At 43.0% G+C, this 15,379-nt stretch overlaps 1 protein-coding gene across 6 annotated transcripts in view; it reads left to right on the forward strand.

Annotated features, from left to right (window-relative positions):
- The window catches only part of LOC111869652 (tensin-1), a 354,704-nt gene that overhangs the window by 89,512 nt on the left and 249,813 nt on the right, over window positions 1–15,379 (forward strand). The window contains exon 2 of one of the 6 annotated variants that reach the window (XM_023861320.2): window positions 5,431–5,571. The exons of 4 other annotated variants lie outside the window; for them this stretch is intronic. In XM_023861320.2, coding sequence (XP_023717088.1) covers window positions 5,431–5,571 — 141 coding nt within the window. The remainder of the gene's footprint in view (window positions 1–5,430; window positions 5,572–15,379) is intronic. One more of the 6 variants, XM_023861322.2, reaches the window with a different exon arrangement.

Raw genomic sequence — 15,379 nt, forward strand, 5'->3', positions numbered from 1 at the left:
ATATATATATATATATACATACACACACACTGGTAAGATTAGGAACTACGGAGTAAATTTCATAATACTTAGTGATTCTAAATTATTGTCTGGATTTCCGTTTATATGCCAAGGATATCACGATAATAATTTAGAATGATCCTGTATTTGTGTGTGTGTTAGGTCCGCGGAAGGCTGTAGGAAAGTGACATTTTTTCTAGGCTCACAAACTGTATGTTTGCGAAATCTGTGTATAATTATATTTTATGTAGACCCTACATATGAAACTGAACCTTGCATGACCTCGTATTGTAACGCAGAGGCAAAATGCTGGTGGTTAATATGGTTACCGTACATATTTTAACTTTCAGAGGTAAAAGACCTCAGCAGGGAGGAGGGGGGGGGGAATGTGTACAAGGAAATGTAGAACGAGAAAGCTATTTTGAGAATTCGCCAAATGAAAGAACGGCGCGGACGGCAGCGACATCTGTTTCGAGTCAGGTAATGTGGCAGCAACGCAAGATATGTTCTTGATTAGAATGAAACGTATTAGTCACTCGGAAACGAGCTGCTCGTAAAACAAAACAGCTTGTGCAGCAACTCTTTCAGCGTCGCCGCCGCCACCGCCACAAGAAGAAGAAGAAGATGAAGAAGAAGAGGAGGAAGAGGAAGAAGAGGAGGAGGAGGAAGAGGAGGAGGAAGAAGAGGAAGAGGAAGAAGAGGAGGAGGAGGAGGAGGAAGAGGAGGAAGAAGAAGAAGAACGGTCGTCTAGCAGTCAAGGAGCTGCGCCATTTGCTGGCCCCTTTCCGCCTCATTCATGCAGTAGTTTCCTCAGAGGTCTTCTCCGATTCCTTGATAGACGCTGCTTGTAACCTGTTAATTGGCTTCAGAAGACTGCTTCTCTTGCGCTCTGCCGACATGTTGAATGTGTTTGGCTTTATACTTCGAAGTTTTGCCCAATATGGGCCCTGTATCTAATTCACTTAATGCCGAGGTATCGGGGCCGTCAGTACAGTAACAGAGTACACTGATTGTAATTTTAATAAAATCAATTAAAATGCATAACAGTATGTCAGCGCAGAGATATTGGGTTTTCGGACTTATCCATCGTCCTGGTTTTTAAGATAACTAAGAAAAGACACGACGTTTCGGAAACTGGATCTGTTTACGTCCTCAGGTGAGATCCAGTTTCCGAAACGTCTTGTTTTTCTTAGTTATCTTAAAAACCAGGACGATGGATAAGTCCGAAAACCCAATATCTATGTGTTACACACCATCGTCAGAATCCTGTAGTAACTACTAACATGTCAGCGGTTCAGTAAATTGTATTTTTTTCATTTGTCACTATATGTGCACCATTATCATGTGGTTTGTGATTAAATAATGAAATAATTGCACAAATAAATAAAACATTACTGAATTGCAGGGTTAAATGTATCCATTCAACGGCATATAAGTCGTGATAAATTTCTTGTATAAAATTATAAAAAATAAAAGTATATTAATATGGACCACCTCTGTGGTGTAGGGGTCAGTGTTCCTGGCTACAGATCCATAGGTCCCGAGTTCGAATCCTGGCGCTACCAGATTTTCTGAGAAGTAGTGGGTCTGGAACGGGGTCCACTCAGCCTCGTGAGGATAATTGAGGAGCTGGTTGAATGGAAACGTAGAAACTTCGGTCTAGAAAACCGAAATTAACGGCCTTGGGGATCCGTTGCGCCGACCACGCGACACCCTCTGTCCGCTAAAGTTGGCACTAACTTCGCTGACAAACGGCGGTCGCTCACTCCGTTCAGTTCGCTTGCAGACTAAAGGTCACAGAGTTTTTTTTTTTTATATTATTAATATGTCTACAGCATTTATGGTTCTGCAAGTCGCTTTCTCTGTTCGTTTCAGTAATTCCATATAGCAGCCACAATTCTGATCTCGCGTTTGCTTTGACAGCGAAGCGACCGTATTTTAAATATTTATTATACGATGTTTCTGGAATAGAACTTGTGATGACAAGTGTGATGCACAGTGATTTTATTTGCGTGATGTTAGAGTCGTGGATGTAATGATGAATCTTACGACATAGGTCCTGGCGTTACTGACTTGCAACCACAAGATTTGGAAACTTCTATATAAAAACTATGGTCACTCTCTCAGATATCTGTTTCTTGTTTCTTGCTCCTGTGGTTTTTGAACCATACATTTGCTATGCCGCTTAAGAAGACGGTCTTCTGTATTACACCAAAACGCATAATCCCTACACGCCCATGTAGTTCTAGAGAACATGTTCTGGTATATTCATACAGATAACAAGTGTCAGTTAATAAAACGTTGCTGTCATCAGTAGGCAAGGTGGGAAAATACTTCACACAATATTTAAATTATATTAAACTCTAGTGTTTCGGAAATATTAGTATTTGATTTTTATGAAGGCTTAAATGTTTGAAACGGTTGTCCTGGTGATATATGTATCCTTTTGATAGGGAAGTCCACATGCGTCATAGTTCTGACCTGAAAATTCAATGACGTTTCATTTTTTTTTTAAATACGGTAATAAATTTGATTTTGATTAATCGTTTGCCTTTTACGTAGTTATCGGTTTTGAAAGTTTGAGAATTCTTGTCCTTTATTAATGGTTAATAATTTCTGTGTGTAGAGCCAACAAAGGATTTTCGTTAACTAAACGCTATAGTCGAAAGTTTACTATGTCCTATCTTAGTGTAAGGACTTTTCGTCGTTGGAAGGCAAGTCTGATAAATCACTTAAAGAAAGTAGCTAGTAGACAGCAAGATTGGATGCACACTTCTGTTTATTTCTTCTCCTTCTCTTTGTTCTCTCTATCGATTCCTTCTTCCTTCTTCATCCTTGCTGTGCCTATCTGTCTCTCCGTTTCTTCCTTTATATGCCATTAGAGCTACACGAATCACATATTACCAAAATATGGTACGGAAAACATACTTCACCTTTCCTGCATAGAGTGTACGTCAATTTGTTCGCGGAAGAGTTGACTTTTTAAATATTTGGATTTCAAAACTAGTGTTACAGGTGTTAAAGCATCAGAACACCCGGTGATGCCCATTTCGACTTTGTTCTTGCAGCAAAATATCACGGCTTTCAACTAGGAAGCAGAACAGTGCGTCTCTCTGTCAACTTGTTGTAAACTTTTTTCAGATTGTTGGTCGATCACGGTCTGCAGGTTAATGCCCTCAGCGGAACTTAACCTCGGATTAAGATGTTAAGTAACTCGCTCACCAGACGGAGTAAACTCCATAGAAATGTTCTCCTGCCTTCACAGATTATCACTTGGTTCCTATGTAACAGCTGATGTGCATCGAAACTTTGTGTTGTAAAAAGTCGCGGCTGCATGGGCAGACATTTCGTTCATTGATATTCTATTATTGCAGTTTTTTATTATTTTGCACGCTATAATTATGTCAGGAATCAGCGGTCGTTGATCTGTAGCGGCCTGGAACTTGCCAAAGAAATATACACAGCAGTAACAGTAACTGGAAGCCGGTCACGGTAGCCTAGCGGTCTAAGGCATTCACTGTCTCCGATCGCTCGGAAGCCGAGATCGTGGGTTCGAATCCCACTCAGGGTATAGATGTGTGTGTGCGTTTTTCTGTGTTTGTGTACAGGTAGGTGCCTTGCGACGAGCCGATCACTCGCCCAAGGAGTCCTACCGTATGTGTAAGATCTAGTAAACCGAAGTGAAACGGAGAGTTTCATGGAGGTAGGCCTAGGCCCAAATGAGGGCTGTAGCGCCAAGAAGAAAGAAACAGTAACTGGAACTGCGGCTGGTGGAATTCAGAGGTAAGGCAACGCGTGAGCCTCGAACTTAAATTGCAAGACGGGAATATTAATGTGTCGCATGGCTTTGCCACGCAAGCTGACGAGCGGGAGAAACCGCGTGTTACCCGTTTAAATAAGTTTAAAGCAGACTGCTTTACCGTTTCTCACGGTGTTGTCGCTTGCAGAATTCTTATACTTTTTCTTCTACCCTGAAGATGGGGGCGATACGTTCCTCCGAAACGTCGGTTAACACCACATATACACGGTGCCAAATCCAAGAAGACTGCTTTCTTCATAGTCACCGCCGTGAAAACCTCAAATCTTACAAAGTTAACGATGTTTCAGAAATGCTGCGGACTCGTATTGGTGAGATGATTGCTTAGAATTCCGGATGGGACACATCTAACCTGACGTGATTTTCTCACCCTCTCCTGTGTGGTTCCAGGAGAGGCCATTCCCGCTTCCTCCCAGATCCATTCCAGTTCATAACGCCTCGCCTTCACGGGGAAACCGATGTGCTCCAGCTTACATGGCGTCATTAAGCAGTATAATTACATTTTTCTCCACTATTCTGAAGCGCCAAATATTTGAGCTGAGGAGCGTATAGTAAATTAACTTGTAGCTGAGTGATTGCTAAGTGATTGTAACTTCTCACTGTCGTCATACCCCCAGCGCTTTAGTTATGGGAGAGAGAATTTTACTAGGAACAGCAAAATTAACAGTTTGTCTTTAAAGGTAAAGAAGGTGAAGTTGTTTCTATGTTTATCTAATTAAGCACTACACCATGAAGGCGTATGGGTTCACATTTTCTAAACCTCGGCACCAGCTGCAGGTGAGTGATCAGCTTCACGGCCCGGCTGCTTTACCCCCAGGGAAAGAGCCCTGGTACCCATTGGATAGGAGGTTGGGTGGACCCCAGAGCCGGTCTGGACGACGTGGAGAGGAGAAAATTCTTGACCTTACCGGGACACGAACTCCGACCCCACGGTCGTCCAGCCCGTAGCCAGTCGCTTAGCGATTACGCTATCCGGCTACTTCTCCTAACACTTGACATCTTTTATATAGACATTCTCAATATTATCAGCTTCCGAGGTGACGGACGGACGGACGGATATTGGGAATTACATAAAGCATAAAAGAAGATTTTGTCTCTGCGCTTAATTAGTTAAGCACTGTGCCATGAAGATGGGAAAGTGGAGGTATAGCTTCACGATTCTTGATCTTGGCAATAGATGGTGAGTGGTGAGCTTCACAATCCGGAAGATTTATCCTTGGTGAAAGATACCCCGATACCCATTCGATAGGAGGCTGGGAGGGCCCCAGGGACCTTCTGAATATTGGAAAGATAATCTTGCACGACCTGGAATCGAACTATGGCCGTCGAACACTATAGTAACGTTTGGCGTTGGCTGATGGTACTGATTATTAACTCAGTCCATTTAGTAGTGTCTGAGGTGAAACATGAAAGCAGACAAACGGACATTTCTTCTCTATTCGTTTACTTGGGGCATTTTGTCGAAGCCCTCAATACAAAAATATAGTTTTTTAAGTTCAGATTCTGTGGAGCCGTACATACTATTCCATCATGTGTGAATGAGCTGGGGGAGAGAGGGGATGTAGGGTGACGCTTAGTGTGAGAGGGTGCTGACAAATGCCTGGCAATTGCAGGATGCAGCGTTCCGCCACTTCAGGTTCGCCGACACCTCGCTTCAGATCCACCGCCAGTGGCAGCGCAGTCAGCTTGACACATTCCCTAGCGTCGCTTCTGCCACCACCGCAGGCACAGTGGTAAGAGTCCTCCGTCCTACGGTAAGAATTCTCCAGTCACGAATGAGAATCCAGTAAGGTTGGTATGCACCGAGTCGCTTTACCTGGCTCGCGCATGCGCGCGATTTCGGAAACAGATCTAATGTCTTATACCTTCTCCTGTCAGGAATGAGAACCTAGTAAGGTTGGTATGCGCTGATCAGCCTTACCTGGCTCACGCATGCTCGCGATGTCCGAAACAGTTCTAATGTCTCTTTTCCAGTCTCGAATGAGAATCCAATAAGGTTGATATCCGCTTATCAGTCTTACCTGGCTCACGCATGCGCGCTATGTCCGAAACAGATCTAATGTCTTACATCCTCTCCAGTGACGAATGAGAATCCAGTAAGGTTGGTATGCGCTGATCAGTTTTACCTGGCTCACGAATGCTTATATTTTCGAAACAGGCCTGTTATCTAAAACTGACATTATCAGTTCTTCGGGTTTGCGCCCGCTAATAGTACCCGACACTTCACCCGGATTTACGTTATTATAATCTGCGTGTTCAAGTACCATGTTGTATTGAACAGTGTTGACTGTAAACCTACGTTACTGATTTTAAGGGAAATTTGTGGCAGGTGTACCAGATCTGGTTGGTTCAGGGACTTGTATTCAGAAGGTGCACGACTCGAATCTCGGCCAGGACTGAAGGTGTTCATGGTTTCTCTTAGTTCCTCCATGTAAATACCCAGGTAGTGCCTGGATTTGGTCACTACGGTTTCCTCGCAGGTTCTCTCGATCCGTTCAGTCAGCCCACCATGCGACGCTAGATGGAACTGACACTGAGGCAGCGTTAGTAGCCCTATTTCCTGCACAGGTTGCGTGGAGACGCACGAGCTGCCGTAGTCTGTTCTCTTACATGCTTCAACTCTGTGCAAAGTGGCTGCCGATTTATGTATATGTGATAAGCGTTTATTTTGGATCTAACAGACGTAGAATCATATGTCTCGCTACTCCTGCATCGTACTCTGGGAGTTCCTGGGTTAAAATATCTACCTGCAAAACTGGCTGAGGCTATGCATGGTTTTCTTCATTCCCCTGAAGCACTTCAAATTAGACCAGTGCCGCTTCCTTTCTGATTCATCATCACTTTACCAACAGGCGCTATACAGCTTCTGGTATGGAGAATGGCGTTAAGTAAACAATAAAATAGGGACTAAACAAACAAATGCTCGTTTTTCTTTCCTCTTTTTTGCTTATATCTTTCGTTTCTTTTTCTTCTCTTTATCTGACCTCGTTCTTTGTTTTCTCTCTCTTTACTTTCTGCTCTTATATTCGTTCAAGTTATTTTACTTACTTTCGTTCTTGCCTCTTTTTTCCATCTGTTATTTCTTTCCACGTTGAGCAGCATGTCTCCATCAAATCCCCTACCCTTTAGGTCTGTCAGAGAGTATAATTGCTACGGATTTATGGTTGTTCTGTTACTCCCCTAAATTTCATGTCTTGCAACAAATGATATAATTTGTTCGGACATTCATTCATCAGTAATCTGTCAAGACGACAGGTCCACAGTCTCTTCCAAAACAGTTCCTCCACTTAATGCGATCTTCCGTTTTTGGAAAGAGACTATCCAGGAAAAGTGATAATGTGGTAGTTTTTCCATATGCTTTCCACATCGCAGTACAGCAGCCGTTCAAACCGCTCTGGTCACGCCTGTTGCTATACGAACTTGAACCATCTCGAGCATCATTTGCTCTGTGCTTCAAGTCGCTGCTGATGACGCTGCTTCCGGCATCAGTTTTTGGTGTCTCTCTTCGTCTGATGCCTACCCTTTGACCTGTCCAGCAAGGGAGGCCCTGCCAGTAGCTACGCTACCGCTGGTATAGCTCTCAGGGTCCTTGGCATATGTTCGGACATACTTCTAAAATTCCAGCCCGTATTCTGCTTGATTTTATGGCCCTGGTGTCAACTCAGCCTCTTAACATAAATGAGTACCAGAAATCTTCCTGGTGGTAAAGGGAGAGGCTGGCGCGTAAGGCTCACAACCTCACCGCCATATTTGAGACGGTTGTCTAGCAAATGTGGGAGCCTCGACGTCACCCTGTGGGCTTCCATGGCCTCCTACAGCGATATTTTTACCTTTATCTTTACTCTACTTGATTGGTCCCATATTCGTAGGGGGCTCTGGGCTTTGTATTCGTAATATTTTTGCCTGTGACACCACGTTGAATATTATCATTTTGTGGTGTCCTGTTTATATTGATAACATAAGCCGCCTGTCACAGATGCCGTTTCATTTCCACTACAGATAACAGAGGGCTGTGTGATAGCTTGAGGTCTCGATACATTTATCTGCATTGTTTTAAAGTATGCCTTGGGTCAAATGAAAAGCTGAGCTGTTTTAATTCTTATGGTGCCAAGATCGTTCAGATCGATTAAATCGAACCTGCCTAGTAACGACTGTCATTTTGTATTGCTACGCAACCAGAGGCGGTTTAAGAGTTTACGGCGGTGCCCCACGGCACTGAAAATGTGGTGGGGTGTGGGTGTGTGATACACGCTTTGTTGTTTAATGGAAACACTGAAGACAGGGGAAAGTATGTTGTTTCTCTTGCATCTTTAAATCTTTTGCCCCCCACCCTCTCATGGTAGACGAGTTGCGGGGCATGCCGTAAACCGCCCCAGCTCTGGTGAGCGGCGGCAGGAAATAATAAACGTTTCAACCCTTAAAAAATAAAATTAGAGAAATGTAATACGATTAAAAGAAATTACTAAAAAATTTCAACATAATTTTTGCCTATGTTGGGCCTTTAGAAACTAATGGAGACATTCGTATATGTTCTACTTTGTTAGGAAGGGCTGAGCCTAAGCATGTGACCCAGGGGATGCCAGTTAGCTCGAATCATGCTGACCTTGGGCCAAATACAGACTTATAGCATGTACGTATCCATCGAAATCTTTACTTTAGCGTCTACATACATTCTGTGTCCATTACCATGCGTAAGAAATAAATACAATGTTTTAGTCGGAGAACGGGATAAGGAGCGAGTTGTGCCTCCGCTTAATGGTGCACTGCTTAATTAGGTACATGTACGACCTTGCCGCGCGGCCTAAGGCAAGAACTGTCTTCGCTCTCTCGGACGCTGGAAGCGTGGTTTCGAATCCCCCTTAAGGCATGGATGTCTGTGTGCGTTTATTCTGTGTTTGTGTTAACCTTTGTTTAGGTAGCGGCCTTGCGACGGCCTCATAACTCGCCCAAGGAGTCCTACCGTCTTTAAAAAATGATTACGGAACTGAATAAAAGGCCAGGGCCCTGAATGGGCTGGAACAGCCATTGGAAAGAAAATGTTAATAGGAGATTTTGTGGTATGTGAAGGTAATTATATGAAGCTGAGTTCTTTGACATGTAGTAGTCGCCAAGTCCAGATATTCCCCGCATTTGTCCATGTATCTATATATGTGTGTGTGTACATAGAAGTTTGGTGGTTCACAAGTGTGTGCTATTGAGAACTGGTAACGTGGCAACTTGTCTTGGAACCAGAGGACTCGTTTACCGCCGTAATTACAGGCAATGCAATTGGATTCGTTGCTGTTTTTTTTCCTGAGCTTTGTGTCCTGTCAGATAGGTCACAGTAAAAAGAGGAATTTTAACCTTTGGCCGTCTTATTGTCAATTGCGTTGTTAAATCCCAGAGAGGAACTCAGGGTTATTCCACTTCTCAGTGACACCCACTCAATACGACGTATGCATACCTGATTCGTCCTACACACGCTAATAGCGACGGACTTGAATAGTGAGGTCCTGATTTCGCGTATTGTTGACGGGTGTGACTGCGTGGGACCATGTGGAATTGCTGGAATGCTGCTTGCAGAGTGGGAAGTTGCACTCACAAAATGGTCCATACGCCATGTTACTTACCACGTCATCCCTGGTGTTCATTTACTGCAGTTAATCCGCTGTTCCTTTTCGGTCTTACGTATTCATGTATGTACAGATTGTTACTGAAAGATGCGGACGAATTCTGGGCAGGAGTTCCACGTAACAAAACAAGTAAAAATATCTGGAGCAACACGTGTCCGGTAACATAGCTGATAGAATACCGTTGTGACCTATTCAGTTGTTCAGTATTGGTGTGTGGGCAGGGATTGTTTGTGATTGGTCGGCCCACATGTTTCGTCACATCAGCGTACAGGCAACTACTGCCGAAATTTCCTCTCACACGATCTGCCAGAGCTACTGGAAGATCGTGTCAGAGCACGAAAGTGGTACACGCGTAATGGTGCTCCGGAACTCTCTAACCGTGTTGGGCGAGATGGTCTTAGTACGACCTATCATGGCCAATGGATAGGTTGAGGAGGACCCACTTGGACAACAAGCTTGCCAGATTTGTATCTTCTGGACACCAAAAATCCTTAGTGTATGCAGCTGTTGTTAGCAACAAGGAGACACTTCACCATCGCATTGCGTATGCCTGTCGAGCTAGCCGCAACTGTCCCGGCAACTTTGGACAGTTGTGGTGGCCCATGATGAGACGTGTCAAATTGTAAATTGAATTTCATGGAGGAGATTTTGAGCACTTAAGTGTAAATATACTTTTTCAGGTATGAGTCACAAAGTAAATGTATGTGGACATATGTTGATACGGAAATGTTTTGGTTTGGTATGTGGAACTCTTGCCGGTCACGGTAGCCGAGCGGTCTAAGTCATGCACTGTCTTCGCTCGCTCGGAAGCCGGGATCGTGGGTTCGAATCCCACTCAGGGCATGGATGTTTGTGTGCGTTTTTCTGTGTTTGTCTACAGGTAGAGGCCTTGCGACGAGCTGATCACCCACCCAAGGAGTCCTACCGAATGTGTAAGATCTAGTAAACCGAAGTGAAACAGAGAGTTTCGTGGAGGTAGGCCTAGGCCCAAATTGGGGCTTTAGCGCCACAGAAAAAAGAATGTGGAACTCTTGGACAAATTTTGTCCGTAACTATCAGTTACATGCGCCTGTGGCCTGTTTCAGTTCAGAACTAATCTACAATCTAGGAGTCTTTCAGACTTTTTGCAGGACTTTGTGAACATGAGATCAAGCAATCGAAAAGCGCCTATATATACACAGGTCAGCGCGCTCAAAAAAAAAAAAAACGCAGACGTGCATCCATGTAGCAGATCGGTTTTGAACTCACGATCTCAGTGTTCAAGAGGTCGAAGACCGAGCGGACACTGTACCGTACATTCTCCACATGGCTAGAGCGTCTTTTTCTCTCGCCTCCGAATATTCGTGTAGTGCCTTCCAATACCAATTCTTGCGTCAGTCCATGGGTCTGAAGTATTTCTTATGTGCCTATGTTTGTAAGGTTCGCGCTTGCCAGTTCAGTTGGATATAGGGGACACTGAAAACTTTGCTAATATTAATATTTTCCCGCAGTTTCAGTGAAGTAATACGAGTCAGTTTTTCTAATTTAAATGGCACCCAAACATCCATTGACCTGCAAGAAACCCAACACATCAGCAGTTGGCTGTGATAGGGTCGCTGGCCAGAGCCACTACAGAGTTGGGCGGCGAGTTGGGAATGGCTTGGTGTGTGACTCAGCGGAAGATTTCACAGTTCATTTGTCCCTGGTAATTCCCACTCATATCGTACACCAGCTGGACTCCCGGTAGAACACCGTCCTTCGGTCCAGTGAACGATAATGAGTTTGTTGCCCCACTGACCGTGGCCATCACCCCTTCAGTCGCAAGTCTTCGCCGGCATTTTCGGAAAGTCAAACTGTCTGTCCAGATGTCGCGCATCGTAAAACATCTACACCGCCAGTCGATATCTCGTAGTTCAACAAGCACTGTCTTCTTGCTCGCAGAATGTTACCAAGTGAAACCCATGTCTTGCAGAACCCGAATAAGGACCGTAGTTTTTGTTATGTTGCAGCAAGCAGTGTCTTCACATCGGAGGCAGTTTCTTTCCGCGTAACAAGTCCTCCATTTTGAAACGGATTATTGTTTCTCGACCTTTGCTTTTGTCTTCGATGGCCTCTGTTTTTCATATCGAGGCTAACAGTAGTTGTGGCTGATTTTCCAGCTCTTGTATCTTTGGATCTTCTAGACACAGCGGCATTGAAAGAAGCCTTCTTGATAGGTTCGGAAATTTAATGTAGGAGTCCACCTCGCACGTCCCTGAACTATGCTATTAAAAACAAAAATGAATTCCTCTATTGTGGCAGTAATACTTTTTTTAATGTCTAATGGTGCAGAACCCTGATATTCTCATGCTTCTGCGACAGAAGAAACTAAGACAACCAACCACCAAACCACCAATGCAGTCTGGTAGTGTAGCACGCATAGTCAACGTGATGTGTTCAGCGAGTAAGGGGTGTTTGTGTTTAACAGTATGACGAATTCTTGTTCATGTTCTCTTATTCGACTCTCATTATCTGGTATGTTTTTAATGGGCTAGCATTGGGAGCCCCAACGTTGGTAGTACTAGCTTAAATATTTATGCAGTATCTCGGACATGCTACAGTTTTCAACATCTTGATGAAACACTACACGATTAACTACTTCCGTTATGTTGACGACTATCTTGATGAAACACTACACGATTAACTACTTCCGTTATGTTGACGACTATCTTGATGAAACACTACACGATTAACTACTTCCGTTATGTTGACGACTTGTTAATTGTTTAGAACACCCACAACAAAACATTGAAAATACACTAGTAGTATTTAATTCAGTACATCACACATCAGATTCACAACTGAAAAAGAAACAAGGATTAAACTAAACTTCGTACACATAACAATCACAAATTTACATATCAACTGACATCATATTCAGAAAACCCTCATGTACATATTTCATAATATGCGATGGCTCATGTCATCCACACGAACAAAAAAAAACAACTCTGCAATTAAATTCCTAACCAGCTGTATGAACACTTAGCCCCCACAAACGAAAATAGAGAACGGGAAGTACTACATGTTAAATCTATACTACACAATAGCAGTTATTCCACAAGCATACGTACTTCAAAACAAAACAAACCAAACCACGGCAAATATCATTCCGTACAAAAGGGGGGAAAGAAACTAGAACCATCACTAGATTATAAAAAAAAACAGTCATACGTACATCCTTCAAAATCACCAACACAATACAAAGACATTAAAACAACACACTTAACAGATACTTTGTATAACCGCGGAATTTGTCAACTAAAAAGTGACGACTGAATGGAAAAACAGGCAGAGCATTTCGAACACTTCTCAAAGAGCATACACAGGCAATAAGAAGCAGCAACCCGAAATGTAGATACGCCCTACACGCATTAGGAGCTCAACACACGTGACACCATAGACCAGACAATGGAAATACTCCACAATCAAAAGAAAGGTCACTTAACCCATTAGAATGGTTCCACATTCATATCTCACTACAGAAGCAGCAACTGAATGACGCTTTTTCCCCCTTGGCACTACAGCCGCAGTGGGCCTAGGCCTACCTCCATGAACTTCTCCGTTCACTTCGGTTTTTCTAGATCTTACACATTCGGTAGGACTCCTTGGGCGGGTGATCAGCTCGTCGCAAGACCTCTACCTGTAAACAAACACAGAAAAACGCACACAAACACCAATGCCCTGAGTGGGATTCGAACCCACGATCCCGGTTTCTAAGCGAGCGAAGACTGTACATGCCGAATGACATTTTTACAGATACGAATAACCCTGTATTCGATATAATTCTAAAAACATACTCCACATAACAATACTCGAGGCAGATCATCCCTACTTTCCACCCAAACCTCCCTTCCCCACCACGTACCCCTTCACTCACCTAAATTAATAGGTGAAGGTGATTGTGGAGCAATTGGTGGAATGAATATTGGCAGGGGAAACCGAAGTACTCGGAGAAAACCTTCCCCAGCGCCACTTTGTCCACCACAAATCCCACTTGACCAGAACCAGGATCGAACCCGGGTCGCCGCGGTGGGAAGCCAGCGACTAACCGCATGAGCTATGGCGCGGCCTTTACACACACTTATATAGGAATAATTAAAAAAATCCGCGCACAAATATGAATACGCCACTCAAAATACCACCCAGTATATTCACAACTTGTATGTATACGATTTATGCATTTTTACAACTTCACGAACTGTAGATTGTATTACGTTTTTCAACATCAATTAGGAAACGTTTTAGAAAACTTAACTATATTGACCAAAAGTGGATGTATTTTAAAACACATTAGTCAGAAGCTTCATATATTTGTGATTTTATATGTACACACCTGATAATGGCCAGCAAGTGTTTTTAATTTGAAATAATAAACATATTGACTAATGGGTATATTCAATGCACTCGCTTATTATATAACGGCCAAAATATCGCATGTTGTGTGACGGTACAGAAACCTTGGTTTGACAGATTGTGCCGTAAGAACCACAAATTTCAGATAAGCGCACACAAAATCCATATCATACATTCATCACGTGAATTTGAGGGGTTTGGGGGCGTTCGGAGTGTGTTCTATTTCTGCAATCATACGTAAATAGTTCTAAGTACCGTCCGCNGAAACGTTTTAGAAAACTTAACTATATTGACCAAAAGTGGATGTATTTTAAAACACATTAGTCAGAAGCTTCATATATTTGTGATTTTATATGTACACACCTGATGATGGCCAGCAAGTGTTTTTAATTTGAAATAATAAACATATTGACTAATGGGTATATTCAATGCACTCGCTTATTATATAACGGCCAAAATATCGCATGTTGTGTGACGGTACAGAAACCTTGGTTTGACAGATTGTGCCGTAAGAACCACAAATTTCAGATAAGCGCACACAAAATCCATATCATACATTCATCACGTGAATTTGAGGGGTTTGGGGGCGTTCGGAGTGTGTTCTATTTCTGCAATCATACGTAAATAGTTCTAAGTACCGTCCGCCATGGCGCTGTGATTGTGCACTGTGTTTCTATCTTGCGGACTAAGAGAGAACTAGCTCATCGTTCGCGATGCGTCGCTAGGCAAGTCTGCCTATATTTACGTATTTTATTATGAAGTTAGCAACGGAAACAAGAAAACTCATTCTGTATATGGTTTTTTTTACACACTCTGAACGATTCAAATTACCGGTGTTAAAAAACTTTAACTACATTAAATGATTTTTGTGCCTGTTATCATCGCCGATCACAGTGTCCGCGTAGTGAGGCATGAAATATTTTCGCCCAAAGACTTGGTTCGTGTGTTCGAATGCCACTCGAGGCATGGATGTCTGCGTTTATTCTGTGTTTGTGTTGTCCTGTGTAGGTTTAGGCCTTGCGGCGGGCTAATCCCCTGTCCAAGGAGTCCTACCGACTGTGTGTAAGATTAAGAAACTGAAAGAAGCGGCCCAAACTGGGTTTATAGCCAGTAGTAATATTATTATCACCTGAAGATTACAGAATGAAAAGTTAAGCAGAATAACATAAAATTCTTGAATCCAGACAATGGTTTAGGACGGATATAGTCGTGCTGTGGGTATGCTGGGAGCCTTTCATATTACATTGCCGAGAAAATGGTTTAATAGTCGCATTCATGGGAAGAAACAGAGGTTGCTGTCTTGGCATTCAGTTTTAAGTAAGTTCTTGATGATTCCAACAATACTGGGAGCTACATGAGGGCAATGGAGACAGTGTTGGTAATCACCAGGGCCCGGATTTTGATGACATGTCATCTTTTTTTCCTTGTATCCTATGCGATGCTCTTAAATATATAAATCTCGGGTATGAGCTGTGGGTACAGAAATGTAAATTTTATAAGTAATTTTTTGGTAAATTTTTGGACTTTTAAGGGTATTTCTTGTCATTTTTGGTCATTTTAGGGAATTTTTCTTCAT

The sequence above is a fragment of the Cryptotermes secundus genome, unplaced genomic scaffold, assembly GCF_002891405.2.
Source record: "Cryptotermes secundus unplaced genomic scaffold, Csec_1.0 scaffold986, whole genome shotgun sequence".
Taxonomy (NCBI): Eukaryota; Metazoa; Arthropoda; class Insecta; order Blattodea; family Kalotermitidae; genus Cryptotermes; species Cryptotermes secundus.